The sequence below is a fragment of the Salvelinus fontinalis genome, chromosome 13 (genome assembly GCF_029448725.1).
Source record: "Salvelinus fontinalis isolate EN_2023a chromosome 13, ASM2944872v1, whole genome shotgun sequence".
NCBI classification, from domain to species: Eukaryota; Metazoa; Chordata; class Actinopteri; order Salmoniformes; family Salmonidae; genus Salvelinus; species Salvelinus fontinalis.
In genome coordinates, this window is record NC_074677.1 from 22,575,904 (window position 1) to 22,596,645 (window position 20,742).

At 43.9% G+C, this 20,742-nt stretch overlaps 1 protein-coding gene across 2 annotated transcripts in view; it reads left to right on the top strand.

Annotated features, from left to right (window-relative positions):
• Window positions 1-20,571, top strand: part of LOC129868260 (glycerophosphodiester phosphodiesterase domain-containing protein 5-like) — a 60,541-nt gene extending 39,970 nt beyond the window's left edge. For both annotated transcript variants that reach the window (XM_055942077.1, XM_055942078.1), the window contains exons 3-16: window positions 11,360-11,463; window positions 11,667-11,760; window positions 11,868-11,927; window positions 12,042-12,140; window positions 12,232-12,325; window positions 12,531-12,676; window positions 12,957-13,039; window positions 13,432-13,582; window positions 13,751-13,972; window positions 14,094-14,239; window positions 14,429-14,576; window positions 14,980-15,062; window positions 15,806-15,918; window positions 16,160-20,571. In XM_055942077.1, coding sequence (XP_055798052.1) covers window positions 11,360-11,463; window positions 11,667-11,760; window positions 11,868-11,927; window positions 12,042-12,140; window positions 12,232-12,325; window positions 12,531-12,676; window positions 12,957-13,039; window positions 13,432-13,582; window positions 13,751-13,972; window positions 14,094-14,239; window positions 14,429-14,576; window positions 14,980-15,062; window positions 15,806-15,918; window positions 16,160-16,236 — 1,620 coding nt within the window. In that variant the 3' untranslated portion in view covers window positions 16,237-20,571. The remainder of the gene's footprint in view (window positions 1-11,359; window positions 11,464-11,666; window positions 11,761-11,867; window positions 11,928-12,041; window positions 12,141-12,231; window positions 12,326-12,530; window positions 12,677-12,956; window positions 13,040-13,431; window positions 13,583-13,750; window positions 13,973-14,093; window positions 14,240-14,428; window positions 14,577-14,979; window positions 15,063-15,805; window positions 15,919-16,159) is intronic.
• The last annotated feature ends 171 nt before the right edge of the window (window positions 20,572-20,742 follow it).

Below are 20,742 nucleotides of genomic sequence, written 5' to 3' on the forward strand. Positions count from 1 at the left end.
TCCATCAGTTGTCATTGAGACACAAATTATATTTGTCCTATTTTTATGTAGTACCATGCACCTGATATGGCAAAATCCATAGGATAATAAGTGTGCATAGTACTGTATCATACAGAAGTGAGATGTACACGTCTGTCTGAGGAGGTTTGTCAGAAATGGTAGGTAGTCATACTGTTTCTCTGACTTAGCTACTTCATTGTGAAGAATCAATGTTCTTCTCAATAGATGAAACAGTGTGGTAGGGCAGCACTGTCTATCAGGGTTATAATTAGCAGGCTGTGAAGACGTTAGAGAGGGAAGGAGAATGAAGCCAAGGCACAGTCTAGGGGAGGAAGTGATGGGATTAGAAGGACGTCAGGATTAGACGTCATCAGCTTGGTGACAATGACACTGTGCTAAAGACTGACTTCCTGTATCATCGATAGTGTGGTTAGTTATGGTTGTGTCTGAAATGGCCCTACTATACTGTAAAATTACTTCCACTGTGACTGGCTGTGCACTGATGTATCTCACATATCGGCAAAAAAAAGACTACACCTGGAAAGGTGAAAAGATATCTGCAAAATGATTAATTTCGACTCTGCATAGGGATGCTTCCTGTTTGCCCAATATGACTGGAGGTACCTAAGGACCAGAGTTGAGAAACAGTGAAATGTGCTAATGTGCACTTAGTGTTTGTCCAGTGGGAGAGTGTTTTTCAGTGAAACTTAAGAGTTAACTCTGAGCCCCATCATCCCTCTATTGATAAACCAGTAACCACAGATGGTCTATGGAGCTCAGGGAGAAGAACCAGGCTGGGGTCACTGGCTGGACTTCATGGTGTTCAGGAACTACTATGTGGATATTTCTACCCCCTTGAGTTTTAAAGGTGTGTGAGAGGTATGATCACCCACTGTAATGTGTTGTCTGCGAAAGGTGCAGAAAATATTATTATCCTCGGTTCTCTCCCAGCACTAGCTAACTTCCTGAATTAACGGAATCGAAAATAAAATTCAACCCAACCCTGCTTCCTCCAACTGTTCTTGAGTGAGTGTTAGATTCATAATGTGGCTGTAGTCCTACACCTATGCACTTTCACCTCAGCGTAAGTCAACCTTAAACCAATTAAATAAAACCTGACATTATCAGAGCCCCTTCCCCATGTCACTTTCTATTACCTCTATTTGTCACATTAGGTCCAGAGTCTGACTTTACTCCTTTTAGTGCCATGAAAAAGTGTTTGCCCCCCTTCCTGATTTTCTCAATATTAGCATATTTTTTACTTATGCTGAATGTTATCAGATCTTCAACCAAAATATTAGATAAAGGGAACCTGAGTTTACAAATAACAAAAAAAATTCTGATTTTATTTATTTAATTAACAAAGTTATGCAACACCCAATTCCCATGTGAAAAATAAATTACCCCCTTCCACTCAATAACTGGTTCTGCCACCTTAAGCTGCAATGACTGCAACCAAACGCTTCCTGTAGTTGTTGATCAGTCTCATATCACTGTGGAGGAATTTTGGCCCACTCTTGCATGCAGAACCACTTTAACTCAGCAACATTTGTGGGTTTTCAAGTAGAGGTCGACCGATTATGATTTTTCAACGCCGATACCGATTATTGGAGGACCAAAAAAAGCCGATACCGATTAATCGGCCAATTTAAATAAAAAATATATTTGTTTGTTTGTAATAATGACAATTACAACAATACTGAATGAACACTTATTTTAACTTAATATAATACATCAATAAAATCAATTTAGCCTCAAATAAATAATGAAACATGTTCAATTTGGTTTAAATAATGCAAAAACAAAGTGTTGGAGAAGAAAGTAAAAGTGCAATATGTGCCAGGTAAGAAAGCTAACGTTTAAGTTCCTTGCTCAGAACATGAGAACATATGAAAGCTGGTGGTTCCTTTTAACATGAGTCTTCAATATTCCCAGGTAAGAAGTTTTAGGTTGTAGGAATTATAGGACTATTTCTCTCTATACAATTTGTATTTCATATACCTTTGACTATTGGATGTTCTTATAGGCCCTTTAGTATTGCCAGTGTAACAGTATAGCTTCCGTCGCTCCTACCTGGGCTCGAACCAGGAACACATCGACAACAGCCACCCTCGAAGCAGCGTTACCCATGCAGAGCAAGGGGAACAACTACTCCAAGTCTCAGAGCGAGTGACGTTTGAAACGCTATTAGCGCGCACCCCGCTAACTAGCTAGCCATTTCACATCAGTTACACCAGCCTCATCTCGGGAGTTGATAGGCTTGAAGTCATAAACAGCGCAATGCTTGAAGCACAGCGATGAGCTGCTGGCAAAACGCACGAAAGTGCTGTTTGAATGAATGCTTACGAGCCTGCTGGTGCCTACCATCACTGTCAGACTGCTCTATCAAATCATAGCCTTAATTATAACATAACACACAAACACGAGCCTTAGGTCATTAATATGGTTGAATCTGGAAACTATCATCTCGAAAACAAAAAGTTTATTCTTTCAGTGAAATACAGAACCGTTCCGTATTTTATCTAACGGGTGGCATCCATAAGTCTAAATATTCCTGTTACATTGCACAACCTTCAATGTTATGTCATAATTACGTAAAATTCTGGCAAATTAGTTCGCAACGAGCCAGGCGGCCCAAACTGTTGCATATACCCTGACTATGCGTGCAATGAACGCAAGAGAAGTGACACAATTTCACCTTTTTAATATTGCCTGCTAACCTGGATTTCTTTTAGCTAAATATGCTGGTTTAAAAAATTATACTTCTGTGTATTGATTTTAAGAAAGGCATTGATGTTTATGGTTAGGTACAGTCGTGCAACGATTGTGCTTTTTTCGCAAATGCGCTTTTGTTAACTTATGGATGAAATCCCGTTAACGGGATCGATTTGACAACAGCCAGTGAAAGTGCACGGCACTGTCACGGCCATCAACAGAAATAGACCAAAGTGCAGCGTTGTGAGCGTACATATTCCTTTATTTATATGACGCCGACAAAAACAATAAACAATCCAAAACAACCGTAAATCTAAAGGGCTATGTACCACAAACAAAGTTAACCTCCCACAAAGACAGGTGGGAAAAAGGGATACCTAAGTATGGTTCTCAATCAGAGACAACGATAGACAGCTGTCCCTCATTGAGAACCCTACCCGGCCAAAACATAGAAATACAAATAATAGAACTAAAGAACATAGAATACCCACCCCAAATCACACCCTGACCAAACCAAATAGAGACATAAAAAGGATCTCTAAGGTCAGGGCGTGACAGGCGCCAAATTCAAACAACAGAAATCTCATAATTAAAATTCTTCAAACATACAAGTATTTTACACCATTTTAAAGATAAACTTGTTGTTAATCTCACCACAGTGTCCGAATTCAAAAAGGCTTTATGACGAAAGCATACCATGCGATTATGTTAGGTCAGCGCCAAGTCACAGAAAAACACAGCCATTTTTCCAGCCAAAGAGAGGAGTCACAAAAAGCAGAAATAGAGAGAAAATGAATCACTAACCTTTGATGATCTTCATCAGATGACACTCATATGACTTCATGTTACAAAATACATGTATGTTTTGTTCGATAAAGTTCATATTTATATCCAAAAATCTCAGTTTACATTGGCGCGTTATGCTCAGTGATGTTTTGCTTCCAAAACATCCAGTGATTTTGCAGAGAGCCACATCAATTTACAGAAATACTCATCATAAATGTTGGTGAAAATACAAGTGTTATGCATGGAATTAAAGATATACTTCTCCTTAATACAACCGCTGTGTCAGATTTCAAAAAAGCTTTACGGAAAAAGCACACCATGCAATATTCTGAGTACAGCGCTCAGAGACCAAAACAAGCCATGTTGTGGAGTCAACAGAAGTCAGAAATAGCATTATAAATATTCACTTACCTTTTGATGTTCTTCATCGGAATGCACTCCCAGGAATCCCTGTTCCACAATAAATGTTTGTTTTGTTCGATAAAGTCCATAATTTATGTCCAAATACCTCCTTTTTGTTCGCGCGTTTAGTTCACAATTTCAAATTCAAGAAGTGCAGGCCCTTAGTCCAGATGAAAAGTTAAAGAAGTTATATTACAGTTCGTAGAAACATGTCAAACGATGTATAGAATCAATCTTTAGGATGTTTTTAACATAAATCTTCAATAATATTCCAACCGGACAATTCCTTTGTCTTTAGAAAGGAAAAGGAAATTGGCTAACTCTCTTGGCATTCTGCCATACACCTGACTCAAACAGCTCTTATTCTCTCCCTCTTCACAGTAGAAGCCTGAAACAAGGTTCTAAAGACTGTTGACATCTAGTGGAAGCCTTAGGAAGTGCAATCGGACCAAATTTTACACTGTATATTGGATAGGCAAAGACTTGAAAACCTACAAACCTCAGATTTCCCACTTCCTGGTTGGATTTTTTTCTCAGGTTTTTGCCTGCCATATTAGTTCTGTTATACTCACAGACATCATTTAAACAGTTTTGGAAACTTCCGAGTGTTTTCTATCAAAATCTACTAATAATCTGCATATCTTAGCTTCTGGACCTGAGTAGCAGGCAGTTTACTCTGGGCACCTTATTCATCCAAGCTACTCAATACTGCCCCCCAGCCATAAGAAGTTAAATCATCCCCCGTTTGGTGAAGTTGGCTGTCTTTGTTAGGAAGAAATAGTCTTCACACAGTTCGCAACGAGCCAGGCGGCCCAAACTGCTGCATATACCCTGACTCTGTTGCAAGAGAAGTGACACAACGAAATTCATGTTAGCAGGCAATATTAACTAAACATGCAGGTTTAAAAATATATACTTGTGTATTGATTTTAAGAAAGGCATTGATGTTTATGGTTAGATACACGTTGGAGCAACGACAGTCCTTTTTCGCGAATGCGCACCGCATCGATTATATGCAACGCAGGACACGCTAGATAAACTAGTAATATCATCAACCATGTGTAGTTAACTAGTGATTATGATTGATTGATTGTTTTTTACAAGATAAGTTTAATGCTAGCAAGCAACTTACCTTGGCTTCTTACTGCATTCGCGTAACAGGCAGGCTCCTCGTGGAATGCAATGTAAGGCAGGTGGTTAGCGTGTTGGACTAGTTAACCGTAAAGTTGCAAGATTGAATCCCCGAGCTGACAAGGTAAAAATCTGTCGTTCTGCCCCTGAACAAGGTAGTTAACCCACCGTTCCTAGGCCGTCATTGAAAAAAAGAATGTGTTCTTAACTGACTTGCCTAGTTAAATAAAGGTGTAAAAAAATATATATATATTTTTTAAAAATAAAAAATCAGCCAAATCGGTGTCCAACAATACCGATTGCCAATTGTTATGAAAACTTGAAATCGGCCCTAATTAATCAGCCATTCCGATTAATCGGTCGACCTCTATTTTCAAGCATGAACTGCAACATCTCAATTGGGATTATATCTGGACTTTGACTAGGCCATTCCATAACTTCAAATGTGATGCTTTTTAGCCATTTTCATGTAGACTTGATTGTGTGCTTTGGATCATTGTCTTACTGCATGACCCAGCTGCGCTTCAGCTCACAGACGGTTCCTTCTATTAAGGCAAGTCACCCCAAACCAAAGCATCCCCAAACCATCACACTACCACCACCATGCTTCACCGTTGGTATGAGTTTCTTACTTTGGAATGCAATGTTTGGTTTTCGCTACATTTACATTTAAGTAATTTAGTAGACGCTCTTATCCAGAGCGACTTACAAATTGGTGCATTCACCTTATGACATCCAGTGGAACAGCCACTTTACAATAGTGCATCAAAATCTTTTAAGGGAGGGGGGGTCAGAAGGATTGCTTTATCCTATCCTAGGTATTCCTTAAAGAGGTGGGGTTTCAGGTGTCTCCGGAAGGTGGTGATTGACTCCGCTGTCCTGGCGTCGTGAGGGAGTTTGTTCCACCATTGGGGTGCCAGAGCAGCGAACAGTTTTGACTGGGCTGAGCGGGAACTGTACTTCCTCAGTGGTAGGGAGGCGAGCAGGCCAGAGGTGGATGAACGCAGTGCCCTTGTTTGGGTGTAGGGCCTGATCAGAGCCTGAAGGTACTGAGATGCCGTTCCCCTCACAGCTCCATAGGCAAGCACCATGGTCTTGTAGCGGATGCGAGCTTCAACTGGAAGCCAGTGGAGAGAGCGGAGGAGCGGGGTGACGTGAGAGAACTTGGGAAGGTTGAACACCAGACGGGCTGCGGCGTTCTGGATGAGTTGTAGGGGTTTAATGGCACAGGCAGGGAGCCCAGCCAACAGCGAGTTGCAGTAATCCAGACGGGAGATGACAAGTGCCTGGATTAGGACCTGCGCCGCTTCCTGTGTGAGGCAGGGTCGTACTCTGCGGATGTTGTAGAGCATGAACCTACAGGAACGGGCCACCGCCTTGATGTTAGTTGAGAACGACAGGGTGTTGTCCAGGATCACGCCAAGGTTCTTAGCGCTCTGGGAGGAGGACACAATGGAGTTGTCAACCGTGATGGCGAGATCATGGAACGGGCAGTCCTTCCCCGGGAGGAAGAGCAGCTCCGTCTTGCCGAGGTTCAGCTTGAGGTGGTGATCCGTCATCCACACTGATATGTCTGCCAGACATGCAGAGATGCGATTCGCCACCTGGTCATCAGAAGGGGGAAAGGAGAAGATTAATTGTGTGTCGTCTGCATAGCAATGATAGGAGAGACCATGTGAGGTTATGACAGAGCCAAGTGACTTGGTGTATAGCGAGAATAGGAGAGGGCCTAGAACAGAGCCCTGGGGGACACCAGTGGTGAGAGCGCGTGGTGAGGAGACAGATTCTCGCCACGCCACCTGGTAGGAGTGACCTGTCAGGTAGGACGCAATCCAAGCGTGGGCCGCGCCGGAGATGCCCAACTCGGAGAGGGTGGAGAGGAGGATCTGATGGTTCACAGTATCGAAGGCAGCCGATAGGTCTAGAAGGATAAGAGCAGAGGAGAGAGAGTTAGCTTTAGCAGTGCGGAGCGCCTCCGTGATACAGAGAAGAGCAGTCTCAGTTGAGTGACTAGTCTTGAAACCTGACTGATTTGGATCAAGAAGGTCATTCTGAGAGAGATAGCAGGAGAGCTGGCCAAGGACGGCACGTTCAAGAGTTTTGGAGAGAAAAGAAAGAAGGGATACTGGTCTGTAGTTGTTGACATCGGCGGGATCGAGTGTAGGTTTTTTCAGAAGGGGTGCAACTCTCGCTCTCTTGAAGACGGAAGGGACGTAGCCAGCGGTCAAGGATGAGTTGATGAGGGAGGTGAGGTAAGGAAGAAGGTCTCCGGAAATGGTCTGGAGAAGAGAGGAGGGGATAGGGTCAAGCGGGCAGGTTGTTGGGCGGCCGGCCGTCACAAGACGCGAGATTTCATCTGGAGAGAGAGGGGAGAAAGAGGTCAGAGCACAGGGTAGGGCAGTGTGAGCAGAACCAGCGCTGTCGTTTGACTTAGCAAACGAGGATCGGATGTCGTCGACCTTCTTTTCGAAATGGTTGACGAAGTCGTCTGCAGAGAGGGAGAAGGGGGGGGGAGGGGGAGGAGGATTCAGGAGGGAGGAGAAGGTGGCAAAGAGCTTCCTAGGGTTAGAGGCAGATGCTTGGAATTTAGAGTGGTAGAAAGTGGCTTTAGCAGCAGAGACAGAAGAGGAAAATGTAGAGAGGAGGGAGTGAAAGGATGCCAGGTCCGCAGGGAGGCGAGTTTTCCTCCATTTCCGCTCGGCTGCCCGGAGCCCTGTTCTGTGAGCTCGCAATGAGTCGTCGAGCCACGGAGCGGGAGGGGAGGACCGAGCCGGCCTGGAGGATAGGGGACATAGAGAGTCAAAGGATGCAGAAAGGGAGGAGAGGAGGGTTGAGGAGGCAGAATCAGGAGATAGGTTGGAGAAGGTTTGAGCAGAGGGAAGAGATGATAGGATGGAAGAGGAGAGAGTAGCGGGGGAGAGAGAGCGAAGGTTGGGACGGCGCGATACCATCCGAGTAGGGGCAGTGTGGGAAGTGTTGGATGAGAGCGAGAGGGAAAAGGATACAAGGTAGTGGTCGGAGACTTGGAGGGGAGTTGCAATGAGGTTAGTGGAAGAACAGCATCTAGTAAAGATGAGGTCAAGCGTATTGCCTGCCTTGTGAGTAGGGGGGGAAGGTGAGAGGGTGAGGTCAAAAGAGGAGAGGAGTGGAAAGAAGGAGGCAGAGAGGAATGAGTCAAAGGTAGACGTGGGGAGGTTAAAGTCACCCAGAACTGTGAGAGGTGAGCCGTCCTCAGGAAAGGAGCTTATCAAGGCATCAAGCTCATTGATGAACTCTCCGAGGGAACCTGGAGGGCGATAAATGATAAGGATGTTAAGCTTGAAAGGGCTGGTAACTGTGACAGCATGGAATTCAAAGGAGGCGATAGACAGATGGGTAAGGGGAGAAAGAGAGAATGACCACTTGGGAGAGATGAGGATCCCGGTGCCACCACCCCGCTGACCAGAAGCTCTCGGGGTGTGCGAGAACACGTGGGCAGACGAAGAGAGAGCAGTAGGAGTAGCAGTGTTATCTGTGGTGAGCCATGTTTCCGTCAGTGCCAAGAAGTCGAGGGACTGGAGGGAAGCATAGGCTGAGATGAGCTCTGCCTTGTTGGCCGCAGATCGGCAGTTCCAGAGGCTACCGGAGACCTGGAACTCCACGTGGGTCGTGCGGGCTGGGACCACCAGGTTAGGGTGGCCGCGGCCACGCGGTGTGAAGCGTTTGTATGGTCTATGCAGAGACGAGAGAACAGGGATAGACAGACACATAGTTGACAGGCTACAGAAGAGGCTACGCTAATGCAAAGGAGATTAGAATGACAAGTGGACTACACGTCTCGAATGTTCAGTAAGTTAAGCTTACGTTGCAAAAAATAAATAAAAAAATCTTATTGACTAAAATGATATAGTACTGCTGGCTGGTGAAGTAGGCTGGCTAGCAGTGGCTGCGTTGTTGAAAGTGTAGCTGGCTAGGTAACCTCGACAATTTCTCTAAATTTCTCTAAACTACACAATTATCTTGGATACAAGGACAGCAAAGACAACTATGTAGCTAGCTAACACTACGCTAATCAAGTCGTTCCGTTGTAATGTAAGTTTCTACAGTGCTGCTATTCGGTAGAAGTTGGCTAGCTAGCAGTGTTAGCTAGCAGTGTTGACTAGGTAGGAGAACGGCAGCGCGGCGGACGAAAATAGCTGGCTAGCTAACCGATAATTACTCAAAACTACACAGTTATCTTAGATACAAAGATAGCAAAGACAACTTTGTAGCTAGCTAACACTACACTAATCAAGTCGTTCCGTTGTAATGTAATCGTTTCTACAGTGCTGCTATTCGGTGGCTAGCTGGCTAGCTAGCAGGGTTGACTACGTTACGTTACGTTAGGACGAAAATAGCTGGCTAGCGAACCTCAATAACTACACAATTATCTTTGATACAAAGACGGCTATGCAGCTAGCTAAGTAGCTAGGTAAGATCAAACAAATCAAAGATAGACATAATTGGACCCATCTCATGCAAAAAGTTGACTGAAGTTTGCCAAAAAAGCACCTGTAAGCACCTGGATGATCATCAAGACTCTTGGAAGAATGTTCTCTGGACAGATGAGTCCATCACTTTTTGGATGACATGGGTCCCATAATGCTTGGCGAAAACCTAACACATTCCACAGTAAGAACCAAATACCAACAGTCACCCATTGTGGTGGAAGTGTGATGTTTTGGGGATACTTTGCAACCTCAGGACCTGGACGACTTGCCTTAAAAGAAGGAACCATGTATTTTGCTCTGTATCAGAGAATTCTACAGGAGAATGTCAGGCCATCTGTCTGTGAGCTGAATCTGAAGCGCAGCTGGGTCATGCAGCAAGACAATGATCCAAAACACACAATCAAGTCAACATGAACATGGTTAAAAAGCAATAATGTGAAGTTTTGGAATAGCCAGTCAAAGTCCAGACCTAATCCCAATTGAGATGTTGTGGCAGGACTTGAAACCAGCAGTTCATGCTTGAAAACCCACAAATGTCGCTGAGTTAAAGAAGTTCTGTATGCAAGAGTGGGACAAAATTCCTCCACACTGATGTGAGAGACTGATCAACAACTACAGGAAAGCATTTGATTGGAGTCATTGCAGTTAAAGGTGGCACACGAACCAGTTGAGTGTCAGGTGGCAATTACTTTTTCACACAGGGGCATTGGGTATTGCATAACTTTGATTATGAAATAAGTATGTAATCGTTGTGTTATTTGTTCACTCAGGTTCCCTTTATCTGATATTAGGTTTTGGTTGGAGATCTGATAATGTTCAATATAAAAAATATACAACAGTATAGAAACTTATGTAGTGGGCAAATACTTTTTCACAGCACTGTACACACACACACAGACACACACACACACACACACACACACACACACACACACACACAGTCTTGTCACGGCTGTGAAGTATTGTGTGAGACCAGGTAATTGACTGCCTCAACAGAAGTAGTGTGGTGGTTACCTCAGAAACCAGACTTCATTAAAACACCAGCCCTCTACTCTCCCATTCTCCCCTGTGCATTAACTCTAACCAGCAGAAGGTGAGGACTCACTGATGAGATTCCTAGCCTTTCCTCTGAGTGCAGTGTAAGTGTTAATGTGGTATTCCCCTCTTAACTACCACGCGTCTACACATTATCGCCAGGCCTCTAATAATAGACTGTAGGAGATGTGGAAGAGATGCAGCACTAGTCTGGCCAGCATGAGATGTAAAGCTGATCACTGGTCAACTCCACCTGGCTGTGGTCTGACCTGGGCCACATTCAGTACGCAAACGTTGTAAAACATGGCAGATAGAGATGTCATGAATACAGCTGACATTATTCCATATTCTTTATAATTACTTATTTACATTTTAGTAATTTACCAGATGCTTTTATCCAGAGTGACTTACAGTTAGTGCATTCATCTTAAGATGGCTAGGTGAGACAACCACATGTCACAGTAAGTACATTTCCCCTCAATAAAATAATTATAATTGGGAAATTTGCTATTTCGCAACCTTGTTCCCTTTCTGCATGCGCCCCTGACCTGTTTTACCCCCCTCAATCCAGTCAATTACTATGGGGGAAGTGCCTGGTAATCTGACCAGACTTTCATGCCAGTCATGCCAGAGGACAGATGAAAGGTGGAAGTTATGTTACCAATCAAAGGGGAAATTCATAAAAATTTGATTTTTATACGGTTTCGTTTTAAGAGGTAATTTGTTTTAACTTGTTTTACACGTTGTGTGATTGTTTAAGCTGAAGGTTGTGGAACGTTATGTTAAAAGTGTTATAGAAAGTACATGTCTTCTTCATTCAGTGGGAATGTGCATGGTTCATCATCTTGTGCAGCACCTTCTCCCTGCTCCTCTTCTGGGCTTACTTCTGGTTGGAGGCCCACAATGACTACAACCAATTCAACTGGTGAGTGTAAGTTAGTCCTTACCAGAGAGGCTGTGAGCTGAGTTTGCACCATTGTTTCTGTCCCCCAGAAGCAGTCTCTCTCTTTTGAGCAGCTTTCAATTAGTAATTTAATGTGTGCATATTTCAATATCTCCTATCAGGGCTGGTCCTCTTCTTATCAAGACACTGGCTCACCTTCCACACCCTCTGTCTCTCTTTCTCAGGTTACTATACAACCGTTCTGGGGAATGGAAGGACGGCACTGTCCCCATTCTCGCAACCACCGCAGTTGGCTTTAGTTACATAACATTTTTAATGGTGAGTAAGTTTCATGTTTGGTTAAATGCCTGTACACACAGTAAAACACATGTTGCTGCTGCAGGTTCAGTAAGATCTAACCGGATTGTGGCGCTGTTCGTATCCAGATTTTAGCACTCTGTCATATTTCACTGGGACAGCAGCTGAACCTCTACTGGATCCACAAGGTAGGCCTTCAAATGAACTCTGACCTACTGATGAGGAAATGAATACCATGTTACTGTTAGCCCTGCATAGGAATGTGTAGAACAAATCAAACTGTGATATGTTGGTCCCCACAGATTAGTGTGTTGGCTGCCTTGATCACCACTGTCAGTGGTGTGGTCTCCATCAGTGACGTGTGGGGGGACGAATGGGACATCATTCTTATATCGCTACAGGTCAACATCTCTATTTGTTGGTTTCTCTACGTGTGTGTGTGTGTGTGTGAACAAGGTTATAAAACTCCTGTCTTCCTGTGTTGTAATTCAGTCCACAGGTCCTTTCCTGCACATAGGAGCTCTGGCTGCTGTCACAGCGCTGGGTTGGCTGGTCGCTGGACATGTGATCCGTGCAGGGAGAACCAGTAAGTATGGGTTGGGTTGGATTTTGATTGGCTTTCACTGTAACTCAAATCAGGATACCAATAATATCAATATTATACATTATTACATTACTTCATGATTATTATCATTATAACCATAAAGATGTTTGATAATGAACAATGATTGCAGCAGCAGTCAGAAATCTGGGAACTAATGTCCTCACACTATGGTCTTCCTCCTTCCCAGAGTTCCACTTGATTGTGCTGCTTGTCTACCTGAGTGTCCTGCTGGTCCTCTACATGGCTCCCCTTGCCATCACCTCACCCTGCATCATGGACAGGAACAGCCTCAAACCTCGACCTGATGTCATTGGAAGACGGGGGGCTCCTATGGTGAGTCCGTGTCCCCCTACAGAAATATCTTCTTGCCCCCTACTCTCTAGTCACTTCATGTAGATCCTAAGGAATCTCCACATGTATTCGGCTGCTAACCTATTTCCTATTTCATTAAAGCTGAAATAATTTGCCTTTCCACCACTAGCTCAAATGACTGCCATCAAACAAATTCTAACAACCCCTGATAACCCATTGTACCTCCTGTGTGTGTGTGTGTGTGTGTGTGTGTGTGTGTGTGTGTGTGTGTGTGTGTGTGTGTGTGTGTCCTGTGCTGTAGCTGGCTCCAGAGAACACACTGATGTCCTTCAACAAGGCCCTGCAACAGGGGGTCAGCTCCCTGGAGGCCGACGTCTCCGTCAGGTACCCAACCATACTCTACCAGCCAATAACCTAACCCCACCCCACCACCTTAATGTTAGGAGTAATGAGTTCTCTACAGTAGACCGGTAACGACGGGTGGGCCTTTCAGTAGTGAAGCCATAGCAACATTCACAGCGTGTAAAAGGTTATGGAGAAAATCTAAACACCCCCATTCTGACCCTGCCCTTTGATATAGTCAACTTGTTTTAAAACCATTTTAATCTCACATCCATTCCTTTTCACTAGTGCATTATAGCCTGTTGTTACAGGCCCATTTTAGTACTCCCATTGCCACAGAACCTCTTTATTTTATTTATGAAAGCAGTGACATAAATGACATAAGTGTTACTGGTTCAGTGATGTCAGTCTGTGTTCCCAACTGTCCTCTACAGTCTGGACGGGGTGCCCTTCCTGATGCGAGACCGCACCCTGAGAAGGACCACTAACATCGCCAAGGTCTTTCCAGACAAACAGCACGAGGACGCCTCTCTCTTCAATTGGACAGAGATTCGCTCTCTAAATGCGGGGCAGTGGTTTTTGGAGGTACCTCACTCACTCACTCACTCACTCACTCACTCACTCACTCACTCACTCACTCACTCACTCACTCACTCACTCACTGGGTATATGTCTCTCTCCCCACACCAAGTATATTTTTTCACTCCACTTTGCATCACTTCATAAAATAAAACACCTCTCTTCTCTCTCCAGAGCGACCCCTACTGGACGGTTGGGTCTCTGACAGGGAGGGACCGGAACCGAATGGGGAATCTGACAGTGTGTAGCCTGGTAGAGATGCTCCGCCTGACAGCCAGGGCCAACCGCTCAGCCCTGTTAAACCTCCATAGACCTCCCCCAGAACACCCACACTACAAGACCTGGATCATGGACACCCTGTGGGCCGTCCAGAGGTCTGGGATATCACAGAAGAGGGTGAGGAGGAATTTCTGTGTATCTATCTGTCACTGAGTCCTTAGCAACATTGGTAGAAATGTGTAAATCAAAAAGCAGGTCCAGACTCTTACCCTGTGTCTTGTGCCCTGTGGTTTTTTAGGTGACGTGGACCCCGGACACAGACAGGGGCCGTGTCAGGGGGCTGCAGCAGACCTCCTTAGAGAAACTGTCAGTGGAGGAGCTCAGACACAGGGGCATCAGCAGCCTCACCCTGCGCTACTCACAGGCCAGTAACAAGGACATTCAGTAAGACATACTACTGTTACTCTCAAACTCTAACCCTAACCATTCACCTGCTGGGATTGTCCAAAATGTTATCTGGGAGGTCCAAACATGTCATCTAAAAAGTCCTAGAATCTTATCTTAAACCCTAACCTCACCCTGCGTTACGGTTACTCACAGACCAGCATGTCCAATAACTATTTATCTTTGTAGGGACTTCCTGGTGAACAACATGAGTGTGATGGTGTACCCGGTGAATGAGCCGTGGCTCTACTCAGTGCTGTGGTGCAGCGGAGTGCCTTCTGTCTCCTCCGACGCCCCCCAGGTCCTCCGCAAGGTGCCCTACCCCATCTGGCTCATGGTAAGAATCTCCGTCTACACCACTTCATTGCAATAACTACACTTTTAGTACAGTATAGACATATGGAAGAGTGTGAGTGTAACAGTACATTTTCTATGACTGGGTATCCCTTTTAACTGCTACAGTACAGAGGCAAGGCAACACAGAGAGGCTGGGGATCGCAGGAGAGAGTACAGATAGTGACTAGGGAACAGCAGAATAGCTGGGTAAGAGCGAAGTGAGGCGCGGGGACACAGCAGCAGACCCAAGGACACAGCTCGAGACTAGGACTTAAAACTCAAGTAGTTTCATTCATGTTCTGATCGTCATCGCATGTTCATCATGATAAGAGGTATAGTATATTTGTGGTGATGCTGCGATCTAGTGGTGGATGTTGGTTCTGAACAGCTGTTCTTGTTTACAGAGCCCATATGAATACTGCTTAGTCTGGATCACCTCAGATCTTGTCTCCATCGCCATAGTTACAGGAATATTCATCTTTCAAAAGTAAGTTCCCATTTTCCATTACGATCAAACTGAATCTCCTTTCATTTAGCTGTGAATGGTTGTGTATTTGCAGCATACCCCTCACCCTCACACTTTTGAGTATTTCCAGAGTATTGTAATAACACTGCAAAGTTCTCTTCTCCACTGATCCGCGATGAAAGCTGGATGCACACACTTCAGTGATATGTCTGCTCTGCTCCATTGTCTAGTCTGATGTACTAAGTGTTTCTCAGGACTGTTGTGTAAATGTAAAGGTCTGTGTGTTCTGAACTTTGTGTTGCGTAGCCTTCTGCTTCTAAACTGACGCTTCTGCTCTTTCCCTTTCACTGCCCTGTCTCTTCTCCTCCTCATCTGGCAATTTCTCTCCTTCTGTTTGTCCATATCATATTTTTTTCTTATGTCCTCTTTCATTCCCTTCTCTCTCTCGTTCTTCCCTATTTGTCCTCTGTTCTGCCTGATCTGTTCCGACTGATTTTGTTCTGCCTGATCTGCATGCTACGTTTCTCTGCTGCACTCTGGCGTCTGTCAGCTATCACTTGATCAGGTAACTGGGGTGACTCCCATGGCCCATGTTGCTTTGTTGTTTTCTGTCCTTGTGCTTTACTTGTGTCTGAAGCTCTAACGCTTGTACTCAGTGTACACTGTTTCATTTAGATATGTATTTATCAATATGTATTCATCATTTGACTATGTTTTATATTGACTCTAAATGTGTCTCTGACGGTGCGGTGTCGCCCTGTCAGATGGAGGATGAGTGGCATGCAGAACTACAACCCAGAGCAGATCATGCTGAGTGCTGTGACACGCCGGCCCAGCCGAGACGTCAACATCATGAAGGAGAAACTCATATTCTCAGGTCCGTAATAAATCAAATATAATATAGGCATTTAGCAGACACTTTTATCCAAAGCAACTGACAGAATTGTTGGAAGTTGACACGGAAACATACAGTATAATCAGTATGTAGCCCATACATGTATCAAACCCACAACCCTGATGTTGCCAGCACTATTCTCCAACTAACCCACTGAACCAAATCAAGAATGGAAAAGAGTGAGGGTCAAAGTTGAACTCTTCTTTTTTCTCTCCTTTTTTAGAGGTAAGCAATGGAGTAACCAATACAGATGAACATTTATATCCAGAGAATGGCTATGACATTGGGCAGTACAAGTGAGCTGTGTCTGTATACCTGGAGAATGGCCTGGACAATGGGCAGTTCAGATGAATTGTCTCTATATCCTGAGAATGGCAATGCAATGCGCAGTACAGATGTGTTGTCTCTGTACCTGTTTGAGCTGGTTGTGCCAACTACACTTATGACGACATCACACGGAGACTGCAACAGACAGAATCACAATGGCTGCTACTTTAAACTTAGATGTTTCCGCCAACATGTTAGAACTTTGAACTTCTAAAAGTTGTGAATGTTCAATGTTTTGAAGACTGTTGATCTACTTGCTGGAGTGACCTTTTTAAAAGTTGTATTTCAAGCTCTGAAGGATCATGGGATGTTTTTTCTTCTCAACTTTTTGTAAATATGACTTTTGTTTTTCAGTTATTTTCTTTTCCCTCTGAGAGGATTGTCATGGTTTGGTGTTCTAAATAAACGGCTCAAAAAAATAAAGGGAACACTAAAATAACACATCCTAGATCTGAATGAATGAAATATTCTTATTAAATACCTTTTTCTTTACATAGTTGAATGTGCTGACAACAAAATCACACAAAAATGTATCAACCCATGGAGGTCTGGATTTGGAGTCACACCCAAAATTAAAGTGGAAAACCACACTACAGGCTGATCCAACTTTGATGTAATGTCCTTAAAACAAGTCAAAATCAGGCTCAGTAGTGTGTGTGGCCTCCACGTGCCTGTATGACCTCCCTACAACGCCTGGGCATGCTCCTGATGAGGTGGCGGATGGTCTCCTGAGGGATCTCCTCCCAGACCTGGACTAAAGCATCCGCCAACTCCTGGACAGTCTGTGGTGCAACGTGGCGTTGGTGGATGGAGCGAGACATGATGTCCCAGATGTGCTCAATTGGATTCAGGTCTGGGGAACGGGCGGGCCAGTCCATAGCATCAATGCCTTCCTCTTGCAGGAACTGCTGACACACTCCAGCCACATGAGGTCTAGCATTGTCTTGCATTAGGAGGAACCCAGGGCCAACCGCACCAGCATATGGTCTCACAAGGGGTCTGAGGATCTCATCTCGGTACCTAATGGCAGTCAGGTTACCTCTGGTGAGCACATGGAGGGCTGTGCGGCCCCACAAAGAAATGCCACCCCACACCATGACTGACCCACCGCCAAACCGGTCATGCTGGAGGATGTTGCAGGCAGCAGAACGTTCTCCACGGCGTCTCCAGACTCTGTCACGTCTGTCACATGTGCTCATGTTCTCAGTGTGAACCTGCTTTCATCTGTGAAGAGCACAGGGCGCCAGTGGCGAATTAGCCAATCTTGGTGTTCTCTGGCAAATGCCAAACGTCCTGCACGGTGTTGGGCTGTAAGCACAACCCCCACCTGTGGACGTCAGGCCCTCATACCACCCTCATGGAGTCTGTTTCTGACCGTTTGAGCAGACACATGCACATTTGTGGCCTGCTGGAGGTCATTTTGCAGGGCTCTGGCAGTGCTCCACTTGCTACTCCTTGCACAAAGGTGGAGGTAGCGGTCCTGCTGCTGGGATGTTGCCCTCCTACGGCCTCCTCCACGTCTCCTGATGTACTGGCCTGTCTCCTGGTAGCGCCTCCATGCTCTGGACACTACGCTGACAGACACAGCAAACCTTCTTGCCACAGCTCGCATTGATGTGCCATCCTGGATGAGCTGCACTACCTGAGCCACTTGTGTGGGTTGTAGACTCCGTCTCATGCTACCACTAGAGTGAAAGCACCGCCAGCATTCAAAAGTGACCAAAACATCAGCCAGGAAGCATAGGAACTGAGTGGTCTATGGTCACCACCTGCAGAACCACTCCTTTATTGGGGGTGTCTTGCTAATTGCCTATAATTTCCACCTTTTGTCTATTCCATTTGCACAACAGCATGTGAAATGTATTGTCAATCAGTGTTGCTTCCTAAGTGGACAGTTTGATTTCACAGAAGTGTGATTGACTTGGAGTTACATTGTGTTGTTTAAGTGTTCCCTTTATTTTTTTGAGCAGTGTAGTATGCTATTATAAGACTGAATTCACTCTCATGATAAGTAGTGTGTGTCCTCCTATCGATGTGTGAAGGACATTTTGCATCATTGGGAATGTACACTGTTCTTGCATTGTGGTTATACAGGTATGCACATGAAGGGCATTCAATAGTCAACGTAGTCCATGTTGCAATCATATTTTCTCTGCCTATTCTGTCATGCCATGATTGGTTTGCTTTAGGTTGAAGTTATTATATCCTTATCTCTTCACGTGGCTGCCTTTTTGTAAAGTAGTTTCTAGGTATGTTACAATAAGAGTCTGTTACAGGGGCAGTGTGTTTCAGTACTTATATTGTTATATGACACAACTCCTATAAATAGTATTTCAGGAACAGAACCAGTCAAAAGTTTGGACACACCTACAGTACTCATTCCAGGTTTTTTTCTTTATTTTTACTATTTTCTACATTGTAGAATAATCAAAACTATTAAATAACACATATGGAATCATGTAGTAACCAAAAAAGTGTTAAACAGATCAAATATATTTTACATTTGAGATTCTTCAAAGTAGCCACCCTTTTCCTTGACAGCTTTGCACACTCTTGGCATTCTCTCAACCAGCTTCATGAGGTAGTCAATTAGAATGCATTTCAATTAACAGGTGTGCCTGGTTAAAAGTTAATTTGTGGAATTTCTTTACTTCTTAATGCATTTGAGCCAATCAGTTGGGTTGTGACAAGGTAGGTGTGGTATATGGATGATAGCCCTATTTGGTAAAAGACCACGTCCATATTATGCCAAGAACAGCTCAAATAAGCAAAGAGAAATGACAATCCATTATTACTTTAAGACATGAAGGTCAGTCAATATGGAAAATTTCAAGAACTTTGAAAGTTTCTTCAAGTGCAGTCTCAAAAACCATCAAGCGCTATGATGACTGGCTCCCATGAGGACCTTTGCTGCAGAGGATAAGTTCATTAGAGTTACTAGCCTCAGAAATTGCAGACCAAATAAGTGCTTCACAGATTTAAAGTAACAGACACATCTCAACATCAACTGTTCAGAGGAGACTGCGTGAAATAGTCCTTCATGGTCGAATTTCTGCAAAGAAACCACTACTAAAGGACACCAATAAGAAGAAAAGACTTGCTCTGTCTTTGTGAGTTGCAAAGTAGGTGAACGGATAATCTCCGCATGTGTGGTTCCCACCGTAAAGCATGGAGGAGGAGGTGTGATGGTGCTTTGCTGGTGACACTGTCAATGATTTATTTAGAATTCAAGGCACACTTACCCAGCATGGCGACCACAGCATTCTGAAGCGATACGCCATCCCATCTGGTTTGCGCTTAGTGGGACTATCATTTGTTTTTCAACTGGACAATGACTCAACACACATCCAGGCTGTGTAAGGGATATTTGACCAAGAAGGAGAGTGATGGAGTGCTGCATCAGATGATCTGGCCTCCACAATCCCCCGACCTCAATCCAATTGAGATGGTTTGGGAAGAGTTGGACGGCAGAGTGAAGGAAAAGTGCTCAGCATATGTGGGAACTCCTTCAAGACTGTTGGAAAAGCATTCCAGGTGAAGCTGGTTGAGAGAATGCCAAGCGTGTGCAAAGCTGTCATCAAGGCAAAGGGTGGCTACTTTGAAGAATCTATAATATAAAATATATGTTTATTTGTTTAAAACTTTTTGGAATACTACATGTTTCCATATGTGTTATTTCATAGTTTTGATGTCTTCACTATTATACTACAATGTAGAAAATAGTAAAAATAAAGAAAACCTCTTGAATGAGTAGGTGTGTCAGAACTTTTGACTTGAACTATATGTGGATCATATGTGGAAATAAAGCAATAGATGTGTCCCTTTATCTTGGGGAAACATGACCGTGTAGTTGTACATCATATACTATGGATATTTTGGATTTTATTTTTACCTTTTATTTTTACCATGTGCAAATGTACTTACTGTAATTTTTAAAGTGTTTCTAGTCGAGTTTAAACCCCATAATTGTGTGAGTTGGCAAAACAGGTATATTTTTAAATTGCAGTGTTTCACAGATCTGTTCCTTAAAAGAGTCATGATTGTGCTATTATAAACGTTTCTCCATTCATTATAAATGGCACACTGCTAACAACAGAATGGTCAAATCTGTTCAGTTTAGGATTATACATTTAGGAATAAATAGGCCTGTGTTGGATTAGGCCCAATCCAGGATATATGGTGTTTACTGAGAGATTTGGACAACACTTCCACCATGTGGACTCCTGCTCTGAAGTAAGGGTGGAGTGATGTACCTCTCAGATTTCCATCTGAAATCAGCGACTTGCTTAAATAAAGAATGTAAATGTATCCAGTGTGCTTATTTCATGCCTATGCAAATGTTAATATATTACTGTATTATGAAGAATTTTTACCAACCAATTGTAGGCCTATATTGCCGTACCTCTGCTGGTTGTTCTTCCTGATGAAAATTCAGAAGAAAAACAATGTATCCCCTTGTGCCATTCTCACCAGAAATGA